The 11644-nt window shown below is 43.2% G+C and overlaps 1 protein-coding gene across 6 annotated transcripts in view; it reads right to left on the bottom strand.

Moving 5' to 3' along the window:
- rap1gds1 (RAP1, GTP-GDP dissociation stimulator 1) overlaps positions 1-9578 on the bottom strand; it is a 90910-nt gene extending 81332 nt beyond the window's left edge. For 3 of the 6 annotated variants that reach the window (XM_078208080.1, XM_078207849.1, XM_078207903.1), the window contains exon 1: positions 9142-9569. In XM_078208080.1, coding sequence (XP_078064206.1) covers positions 9142-9145 — 4 coding nt within the window. In that variant the 5' untranslated portion in view covers positions 9146-9569. Of the gene's footprint in view, positions 1-9141 lie in introns of all 6 variants that reach the window. The other 3 variants (XM_078207787.1, XM_078207971.1, XM_078208030.1) reach the window with 3 other exon arrangements.
- Positions 9579-11644: the final 2066 nt, after the last annotated feature.

Here is an 11644-nt window from a genome sequence, read left to right on the forward strand (position 1 = left end):
GGCCATTCAGCCTATTGCGCATTTGCCAATTATTTAAAAGAGCTATCAATTAGCATAAAGACTAAAAAGGGTAATGGTGTGAAGTTGGATGGAAAGTGATTAAGGGGGTAGAAAATCCCAGAAATGGAATTGGAGAAGGTAGAAAGAAGGAAGTCAATTGTGGGACAATGGTAGACAAGATTGGCTGCAGAATAGCATCCAATGGTAGAACCACAACTTGCTGAAGAGGGCAAAAAGACATTTGGAGGTAAGAGAGAAGGGCAGCATAGTCCGGTCGGTGACTGTCTAAGAAAGGGCAGCTGGAGCTGGAATTTAAGGCCAACATGCATTCATGATTGGCATTACAAATATGAAGTTTATAATTTGTACATTTGTAACAATATTAAAAGAGTAGGCCACTCATCCCCTCAAGCCTGCTCCACCATTCAATAAGCTCATGGCTGATCTAACTGTGGCCTCAGCTCCATGAATGAAGTGGGTTATGTGAACTTTTCTGAATTCTGTTCGAAAACAAGCTTGGTGGCTTTACTGAAAAGGTGCAAAATATTCACACTTGCAGAGAACGGCAAGACCAACTATGGGTGGACTGTATAGTCTCCAGATCTCTCAGGGAGGTGTTAGGAATGTCAGGTTTTGTAAATGGTTTATACTTTAAGCTATCTCAAGATAAAATGAAGTGGGGGGGGGGTGGATGTGTAAGGGATAGCTAATTAGCATTTCCCCCTGGATACTAGGCTCAAGTGATTCATGCTGCCATGGAAATATGCTTTGGGAAGGGAGAAGTCCGTAGGGAGACACTAAGATTGACTTGCAGGCTTGAGATCCCTGAACCTCAGACATGATCAGTCTGTCAGAATTTGAGAGCGAGTGCAAAGAGACAGAGGCAGTGAGTTTCTATTGTTCACTGCGCAATATACAGGTGGAAGCTCATGCTTGGACTAAGTGACCAAGTTTGTGAGGATTTAAACAGGACTTGAAGATTCACCTAGCTTTGGTTAGTAGGAACCTCCAGGGTAACCCACACTGTGAAAGTCAGTTCTGAAATTAGAAGTTATCTGGCTGGGAAAAAGGACAGTAAGAAGTCTCACAACACCAGGTTAAAGTCCAACAGGTTTATTTGGTAGCAAATACCATAAGCTTTCGGAGCGCTGCCCCTTCGTCAGATGGAGTGAAAATCTGTTCTCCAACAATGCACAGAGACACAACATCAAGTTACAGAATACTAATTAGAATGCAAATCTCTACAGCCTACTTGTACAGTTTCAAATCTTATAACAGTGACCACAATTCAAAAAAGTGTTTCACTGGCTGCAAACTGTTTTGGGATGTCCTGCGATTGCAAAAGACATTTCTTCTGAATGAAGAAACTGCAACAGCAGGCATTAAGGGACAAATGAATAACAAGGCCAATTTCTTTACTCCTCTCGACAACTGATCTAAAAAATAATCCATTTTTGCATTCCTGGTTTCCTCTCACATAACCACCCTTGAAAAAGTAACCCCCTTTGAAACTGTACAAGTAGGCTGAGCAAAACAACATCAATTATTCTCATTATCTGGTATTTCAAATGATCCAGATTCCTATCAACCACACCAATACCTTCACAGTGAACTGTGTGGGTTTGAATAACTTGTCAGCAAGCAGTTTCCTTGGTAATTTAAAATACTGTAAAAAAATTACAAATTGTAGCATTATCACTGGAAATATAGCAACATGCATCGATCAATTATTATGTAACAATGCAGCCTCAGTCTATTGCAATACATTCACAAGACATCTTAGGCAGCATAAGGAACTGAAGAAAAGGTTATATAAACCAACAAGCAAAAAGGCCAATAGACAACTCGGGTCTCTGGTCTGATTACACGAGGGAATTTTTGTAACATATTAGAACTAATTAATCTATTCATTGCATTTTATACACATATGTATGCGGGAGGCAGAATTTGAGAAGCATGAACAAGCTTCTTTGTGGGAATATATTCACTGTTCTCTCAGAGCAGTGGACTACCATTTGTTCAGTTTGTTAATCTGCCCGGCAGACCACTTTTGATTACAAGCTTCAATCATGTACCAGACCTTCAATTGCAACGAAGGCACTATAAAAATTCAGTGCAGTGCATTCCATTCCATTACAAAATTGGATACCCCAGAAACTCTGTTTCTCTTTTGAAAATTTTAATTTTGAAAAGTAATAGAATCTAATTCTGTGCTGAGGAGCACACTTTCGTAATTAAGCACTGACAACAGTACACATTTAGTTGGTTTCAGGAAGTTAACATCCAATGAACTTCACTGATTATTATTATACAATTAAATGTTTTTTCCCTTCCTCATTTTTTCATTCAATTTAAATGATAGACTGATACCCAATTGCAATTCTTAATACAAACTTGTTGAAATTTCTGCTCAGCAATATATATCTAGCGCTATGTAAAACCTTGAATTTATGTCATACCTTTAACAATACCAGGATATTCCAAAGAACATTACAGCCAATTAAGTACTTAAGAAACTGCAAAAATAAACTAGATTTAACTATCTTTTACACAAAAAGACAAGTATTGAATCACATTTTATAGAAGTGATGGAACTCTTCTGAATTATTAGTCTTGATTAAAAAGTTGCCAGAAGCAAAATACAGCTAGCCATACCCAGCAGCAAGAGGAGACAATGGTAAAATACCATTTTTTTCCCACATACAAACACACTCTGGTCATGCCAAGTACTTAATGTACTGGATACATGAAGGCTCTCCACTACAATGGGAAAGCTCTTTGCTTACTGGGAACTTTCACTCAACTATCCTTGAACCCCAATGCCAGAGCTCCGGTAACATATCTATAAAAGGACATGTAGCTTAAAGTATACAGTTTCTACATTACTGGTGAGGTGACTTAAATTAATTTATGCCAAAGTTAGGTACAACATATTGAACTCAATAGCAATGGGACAAGATACCCAAGTAAAACTGGTACACTAAATGCAATATACTACAAAGTGTTCATGCAAGGCTATTGAATAATCATTGAAAAATAATTATTTCATTCATTCCAAAGAAGCACAGTTTGTTAAGATAGGAACAGGAGTAAGCCATTGGGCCCTAAAGTGCATCACTCTATTCAAGTAGTTCTCAAAAATTTTTTGAGCTTTTCTTATGAATTAGGACAACTCTGTGCCCCGTCCAGTTGTACTATGTATACAGAAATACTGAAGTCCATGTTTCAGGTTGTGACCTTGCATCTGATGAAAGACCACAACCCAAAATGTTAACTGTTTCTCTCTCCACAAATTCTGCCAGATGAGTATTTCCAGCAATTTGTTTAATCTCAGATATCCTGAGTTCTGCAGTTATTTTGCTTTTAAAGTTCTGTATGCAATTCCTTCAAGAAAACAGGTATTTACTTATATATCAGTGAGATGGACATGCTGGCTTCTCACTGCAGAATTTTGCCTATCCTAGCAATTTATATAAACTGTAAAAGTTTGTATAGGTATCCAAAGAGAAAAAGATTGTTGAAGACAAATTTATAATGGGGAACAAAGAAATGGATGACATACTCTGGTTGTCTTCACAAAGCAGGACACAAATAATATACCAGAAATGTTGGGGAACACAGGGGTTAGTGAGAGGGAGGAACTGAAGGAAATCAGTATTAGTAGGGAAATGGTGTTGGTGAAATTGATGGAATTGAAGGCCAATAAATCCCCAGGACCTGACAATCTACATCCCAGAGTACTTAAAAGGAGTAGCCTACAAATATTGGATGCATTGGTGGTCGTCTTCCAAGATTCCATAGCTAATGCAACCCTACTATTAAAAAATTTGATTGAATCAGTTCACCTGGGATCTCTGATGGGCGGCATGGTAGCACAGTGGTTAGCACTGCTGCTTCACAGCTCCAGGGACCTGGGTTCGATTCCCGGCTTGGGTCACTGTCTGTGTGGAGCTTGCACATTCTCCTCGTGTCTGCGTGGGTTTCCTCCGGGTGCTCTGGTTTCCTCCCACAGTCCAAAGATGTGTGGGTTAGGTTGATTGGCCATGCTAAAAATTGCCCTTAGTGTCCTGAGATGCGTAGGTTAGAGGGATTAGTGGGTAAATATGTAGGGATATGGGGGTAGGGCCTGGGTGGGATTGTGGTCGGTGCAGACTCGATAGGCCGAATGGCCTCTTTCGCTACTGTAGGGTTTCTATGATTTTCATGTCAACAATCTTCAGGGCAACATTACTGCGGAAAAGTTACCTTCTGTTGAAAAATGGTGTTGCAGTAGTGACATAAAGGGAGGAGATAATCAGGAGGAGAAAGGAGTGAAATACTATTTTGTCAACAATGTTGTGAAGCTCAATTTATAACAATTATTCAACAGGGATCATCATGGCTTCAGCTCACCCTGAATGTGATAACTCAGCCTTCTTGTTTCTTTAGACGTAACTAATTTCACTTCTGCTTCAGCAGACAAATTGTTAAAATGAGCCAAACGGTTCGCTGAAAAGCTACTTGTCACACCATATCCTGTATGAACACATTAGAAACACCACTTTTGCCTAAATGTGGATTGCTCTGCAAAATGCCGCATCAGCAAATGTAGCTGTAGGACTTTTCCTGAGGAAACTAGCATTTTTTCCAACTGACTGGAACGGAAATGTTAGAGGCTAAAATTGGTCAATGTCATAGAAAAGAATCATAGAAACCCTACAGTGCAGAAGGAGGCCATTCGGCCCATCGAGTCTGCACCGACCGCAATCCCACCCAGGCCCTACCCCCACATATTTACCCGCTAATCCCTCTAACCTACGCATCTCAGGGGCAATTTTAACCTGGCCAATCAACCTAACCCGCACATCTTTGGACTGTGGGAGGAAACCGGAGCACCCGGAGGAAACCCACGCAAACACGAGGAGAATGTGCAAACTCCACACAGACAGTGACCCAAGCCGGGAATCAAACTCGGGACCCTGGCGCTGTGAAGCAGCAGTGCTAACCACTGTGCTACCGTGCCGCCCATTATTTACTTTTATTTTTAAATATCAAAGTGCTAGGTCTGGCCAGCTGTGCTCCAAATTCCTTCCCAGACCTGCACACAGTCCTGTCAGATAAACAGAACACTAAGTGTAGGGTAGAAACGGCCAAGTCTCAACATAATTGGCCACTGGCCCAATTTTGCTAGGTTATCGATCTTACTGGAAAAGATCTATTTTTCTCTATTCATTTTTCTCTCCACATCTATCCCTCAGTTCACAGTTTACTTACTACCTTTTGCAACTGGAGCTGGACCCATATGGCAGAATAATTAATCAGTGATGCACTGAACTGCTCTAGGCTCAAAAAATCTTAATTAAATGCAACATTTAACATGCTTAAGACCAGAGCACACTCATGTCTATGTTGTATTATTTAAAACAAAAACAATTTATTTGCTGAAAGGTGATTAAATTCCATAACATGCACCACCCGATTAGGAACATGCTATTTACCATGCAAAGGGTGAAATTTCATTTATGTTTAAAACAACCACTCAATGCAATTGGAATGTCTGGACAACGAAATGGAATACTTAACTGGTATTATATTGTGGGAAATAAATACCATGGCTAACTGCCACAGTAAGTTTATTTTTTGCTCATCTGCATCCCAATGAAATCTGGCCCAACTCATGGTCCTCTCAGACACACCATCACCTTCTCAAGGGCAATTAGGGACGGGCAACAAATATTTATTAGAGACACTCATCCCATGAAAGAATTTTTAAAAATATATGACCTTGCAGAGCCTTTTTATGCTTAAAAAATGTGTAGTCTACAGCTTAGATGAATGGAAAATACCGATGCAATTATTTTTCATCTCTGCATTGGGTTACAGAATTTGGCAAGCTTTCTTAATGACATTGGCTCAAGACTGCAGCAAATTTGCCTTTAAAAAATTGTTCTAGCCAGGTTTTCATGAACCGTGCTTTACCAGGTGTGGGTATTTGGAAGAACACACTGATCTGGGCTTTGCAGTGGTAACCAATACAAAATCAGCTGGTTGCTGCTATAATGCTTCTGAGACTGACAATTTCTGGAATTTGCAAACGTGGAAATCCAGAAGTTGTCGTCGGCGAGGCTGCTTCCTAGCGTGGAATCAAGTAATCACCAATGAAGCCAATAACATAAAAGTAGAAGTTTTCAATGTATGAAAAATAACAAATTTCTCAATTATACTAAAAATGTTCAAAATGTTACATATTTTAGCCTTTATCTCAACCCCATGCATATATGCCTATCATTGACTTCAATCTATTTTAAAATTTGGAACGGGGAAATCCATGCCACAAAGATCACCCGGTCTTTAACAACAATTTTCTTGGTGGGCAGTGGCATCATTTTGTCACTGACCATAAAATAAAGGCCAGCTGCTCCCTTTCCTAGAGGAAAGGGGACACCTGGCTAAAATCCACTACGCTGTGCTCAAAATAACATTATATTTTACAAAGAATTCCAGATACACACCATGTCCAGTTAATGTGTGCGACTTAAGTCTTGTATTACTATCTGAAAGCACAATCAAGAATCTTCATATTGTAGAACTAGATATTTTCATACCTGGGGCCCTCTGAAGATAAAAGAGGAAAGCCTAAGTAATATAGTTTGTGTTCTCTTCAATTTTAACATTAGGAAATAACTGTGAACGCATGCTGGACAATGTGACTGGCTAAAAATTCATCATCACTTGTCTTTCCTAAGAGCGTCAACTCCTTCCTGGAATATAATTCTGCAGACACCCTCCGGCATCTCTGTTTGAGCTTTTGAGTGTTGCAAACTATTTTGCCATGGAAGAATAACACCCAAAGGTCAACCTTGCTCTTATCCATGTTCTGGGGTTATTGTGACATAGAAACCAGTTAGGGCCTTCATAACATTAGCTGCATCACTCAAAACTTCATTAACAAAAATCATCTTTGTACATTGATGCAGTTCAATAGGAAAACAAACATTCCCATTTCTAAATTTCCAGTCACTTTCTGGGATTCTGTGGCTTTTAGATTTACAGCATAGAAAGAGGCCCATTGTGTCCACACTGGCCATCAAGCACCGATCAATTCTAATTCCATTTTCCAGCACTTGGCCATAGCCTTGTACGCTATGATATTTCAAGTGCTCATCTAAATACCAAGGTTCCTCTGAACCTCTGCACGCACATCCTAGGGTCTAACAATTTATTGTATATTCCCTTGCCTTGTTAGTTCCCCCAAAATGCATTACCTTACACTCTTCAGGGTTAAATTCCATTTGCCACTGTTCTGCCCATCTACATCATCCTGTAATCTAAGGTTTTGCTCTTATTTCCCCACACTACCAATTTTTGTGCCATCTGAAAAATTATACCTCCCACATTCTCATCCAGATCATTAATGTTACACCACAAACAACAAGGATCAACACCGATCCCTGTGGAACACCAATGAAAAGTTTAACAACACCAGGTTAAAGTCCAACAGGTTTATTTGGTAGCAAAAGCCACAGCTACCAAATAAACCTGTTGAACTTTAACCTGGTGTTGTTAAACTTCTTACTGTGTTTACCCCAGTCCAACGCCGGCATCTCCACATCATGAACACCAATGAACACAGATTTCCAGTCACAAAAACAAGCATCGACCATCACCCTCTGCCTCCTACCACTAAGGTGTTAATCAACACCCTCAACTCATCTTCCCTACTGCAAGCATCTACTTTAAGCACCAATTTTTCTGAATGCAAGTTGAGAGAAGGGGGCATCAAGACAGATTCCATTATCTGATTAGCAACACCTGGGTACTCTCTTACAAGACAAGAATCTGAACCAAGTCTCTGGTTAGTCTCTCCATCTTGAGTAAGGGGTGCTCAAAGCCAGATCCAGCACCTCCAACTTTAGAAAAGACCATCCAAAGTCAGGATGCAAAAACTGTTCTCATAACAGGGCATACATCCTGGCAATGGATTGTTCATCACAGGTTGCCAAAAAAACACTGAATTGAATTATTATTGTCACATTTATTGGGATACAGTAAAAAGTATTGGTTCTTGCACGCTATACAGACAAAACATAACATTTGTCACACAGGGGAGAAGGAAAGGATGCAGAATACACTGTTGCAGTTACAGATAGGGCGGAGAAAAAGATCAACTTAATACATGATAGGTAACTGCAGACAAATAGGGGAACAGAGCAAAGTGATGCTTGTATTTTGCTACTCTCCTTCAGATTGAGATTTAACCCTGGAGAAAATATTCTCCCAGCTCAAGACAGGGGTGACATGGTGGCACATAGCGTGTGCTTCACAGCGCCAAGGACCTGGGTTCGATTCCCGGCTCGGGTCACTGTCTGTGCAGAGTCTGCATGTTCTCCCAGTCTCTGCGTAGGTTTCGTCCAGGTGCTCCAGTTTCCTCCCACAGTCAGAAAGACCTGCTAGTTAGGTACACTGGCCATGTTAAATTCTCCCTCAGTGTACCCGAACAGGCGTCGGAGTGTGGCAACTCAAGAATTTTCACAGTAACTTCTTGCAGTGTTAATGTAAGCCTACTTGTGACTAATAAATGAACTTTAAGGGGAGGGGGTGGGGTGGCACGAAATAGAGCAAAGTGATGCTTGTATCTTACTACCCTCCTTCAGATTGAGATTTTAACACAGAAGAAAATGTTCTCCAAACTCAGAACGATTTGAAAATATTGTTGTTGGGCAGGTTATGGGGCAAACACGAGTCAGTTGGGTGAGTAATCCTCACACCATAGGTTAAGAGGGTCAGTGCATCAGCTTGCACCCCCAGGTGCGAAGGGTTGCATGCATCACTTACTGTAAAGCCTGTTAATTATTGCAATGCGGGGCACTGCTTCCTGCAGCGGCACGGTCTCGCCAGGGGAAAAGGGAGCTCAGATGCGCAGGCGCAGGAGTGCCCGGGTCGGGGTGGGGGGGGGGAGAAGCCAACTGGGGCTCACACATGCGCAACCATACCCCGCCAGGGGAAGGGGGCTCACGCATGCGCGGCAACTCCCGGCCGAGAATAGGGGGATAAGCGGGGCTCACGCATGCGCGGCGCTGTATCCCCCCCACCCTCTCCCCAGGGTGGGGGCTCGCGAGCTCGCGCTCACACAGACGCGCGGCACGCGCACGGGGCACTTACCCATGGCGCGCGCCGCTCCGGCGCCAGGCCCCCGCCGACGGTTGTTATTGTTCTCTCACCGCCGCCTCTTCCTCCTCAGGCCAGGGGAGGGTCGCCCAGCTCCGCGCGGGGGGGTGGGGTGGGGTGGGGGTGGTAGAGAGAGGAAGGAGTGTGAAGGAAGGCCCGCTCCTCTCGCCGGCTGCGGCTCTCCAGCGAATTCAGACAGGGTGCCTCCCGGGCACGGCACAGGATCGGCAGGGTAAACTTAGGCCTTTGGCCTCGCTCTCTGACTGGAAGACGGGGCACTGTTGATTGATGGATGGGTGGGGTGGGTTGTGTGCGGCCTGGGCGAGCAGAATGAAGCGGGCCTCTCTCTCTCTGACTCCTCTCACAGCCCAGCCGAGGATGCGCTCGAGCTCACCGCAATAGTCCCGCCTCTTCTCGCCACCCATTGGCGCGCTTGGCAAGTCCCCAACGTCCTGCTGTCATGCCGGGGCGTGCTTTCTGTTTGGTCAATCCGAACGTCAATCACACTGACTGCACGCGCCTGCGCACCGGGCCGGGAGGGGGGAGGGGCTTCATGCCACGCTTTCCTGCCATTGGCGCGCGCTCCTAAACACGCCCCCTCATGACGCGCCCCTAACCCTGATTGGATTGTCTCCGGACCTGGTGACGTCAACGTCTCTTCTGATTGGTTGCCTGAGATGCCAATCATGAAGACTTCCTATACTGCTTCCGCCAGAAGCCATTCTGCCCCTTGCGGCAATCCTGTTCCCTCATTCAGTGGGATCATGGCTGATTTGTGCTTTAACTCCTTTTGATTTAATTCGAATTGATTTTTTGTCGTCACTGGTATTGGAATACAGTGAAATGTATTTTTCCTGCACATTATACAGACAAAGCATACCATTCTTTTTTGTAAGTTTAAGTTTATTTATTAGTGCCATAAGTAGGCTTACATTAATACTGCAATGAAGTTACTGTGAAAATCCCCTAGTCGCCACACTCCGGCGCCTGTTGGGGTACACTGAGGGAGAATTTAGCATAGCCAATGCACCTAACCAACATGTCTTTCAGACTGTGGGAGGAAACCGGAGCACCCAGAGGAAACCCATGCAGACACGGGGAGAATGTGCAGACTCCGCACAGACAATGACTCAACCTGGGAATTGAACTCAGGTTCCTGGTGCTGTGAGGCAGCAGTGCTAATTAATCACTGTGCCATCATGCTGCCCTGTTGTATACAATGAAAAGTATTGTTTCTTGCATGTTAGACAGACAAAACATACTGTTTTTCATAGAGTACATAGGGGAGAAGGAAATGAGAGGGTGCAGAATGTAGTATTACAGTCACAGCTAGGGTGTAGAGAAAGATCAATTTAATGTAAGATAGGTCCATTCATAAGTCTGATTGCAGCAGAGAAGAAGCTGTTCTTGCTCCTATCCAACTGCCTTGGTTTTTAAATTTTTCCATCAGATTCACCAGAGATAGAAAATAGGAGCAGGAATAGGCCGTTCTCTCCTCATCTCAGTCCTAAATGGCCTAGTCCATATCCTGAGACTGTGACCCCAGCTAGACAAAACAACATCCTTGCATCCAGAATATTATGTTTAAAATTGATGTTTCAATGATTCCCTCTCATTCTTCTAAACCCCAGTGAATGCAGGCACAGTTCATAGAACCATAGAATCCCTACAGTGCAGAAGGAGGCTATTGGCCCATCGAATCTGTACCAACCACAATCCCATCTCGGCCTATCCTCGTAACCCCATCTATTTACTCTGCTAATTGCCCTGACACTAAGGGGCAGTTTAGCATTGCCAATCAATTTCACCTGCACATCTTTGGACTGTGGGAGGAAATCGGAGCACCTGGAGGAAACCCATGCAGACACGGGGAGAACGTGCAAACTCCACACAAACAGTGACCAAGGCCGGAATTGAACCCGGGTCCCTGATGCTGTGAGGCAACAGTGCTAACCACTATGCTACTGTGCCGCCCCAATCTCTCCTCATACAACAAATCCTGTCATCCCAGGAATCAGTCTGATGAATCTTTGCTGCATTCCATCTATGGCCAGTATATCGCTTCTTAGATAAGGAGGCCAAACTGCGCACAATACTCTAGATGTGGTCTCACCAAGGCTCCGTACAAGTGCAGTAAGACATCCTTGCTCCTGTACTCAAGTCCTCCTTGCAACAAAAAAGGCCCGAGGGTCCTGGATATATATGTGCATAAGTCATTGAAGATGGCAGGACAGGCTGAGTGGTTAATAAAACATTTGACGTACTGGGCTTTATCAATAGTGACAGAATGCAAAAGCAAGGAAGTTATGTTGGAGCGGTATAAAACACTGGTTAGGCTCAACTGGACTATTGTGTCTGGTTCTGAGCACCACATTTCAAGAAGGATATGAAGGCCTTAAAAGAGGGTGTGGAAAAGATTCAGGAGAATGGGACTTCCATTGCATTGCAACTTTAATTATATAGAAAAATTGGAGAAGTTGGGACTGTTTTCCTTGGA

This window comes from Mustelus asterias, chromosome 1 (genome assembly GCF_964213995.1).
Source record: "Mustelus asterias chromosome 1, sMusAst1.hap1.1, whole genome shotgun sequence".
Taxonomy (NCBI): domain Eukaryota; kingdom Metazoa; phylum Chordata; class Chondrichthyes; order Carcharhiniformes; family Triakidae; genus Mustelus; species Mustelus asterias.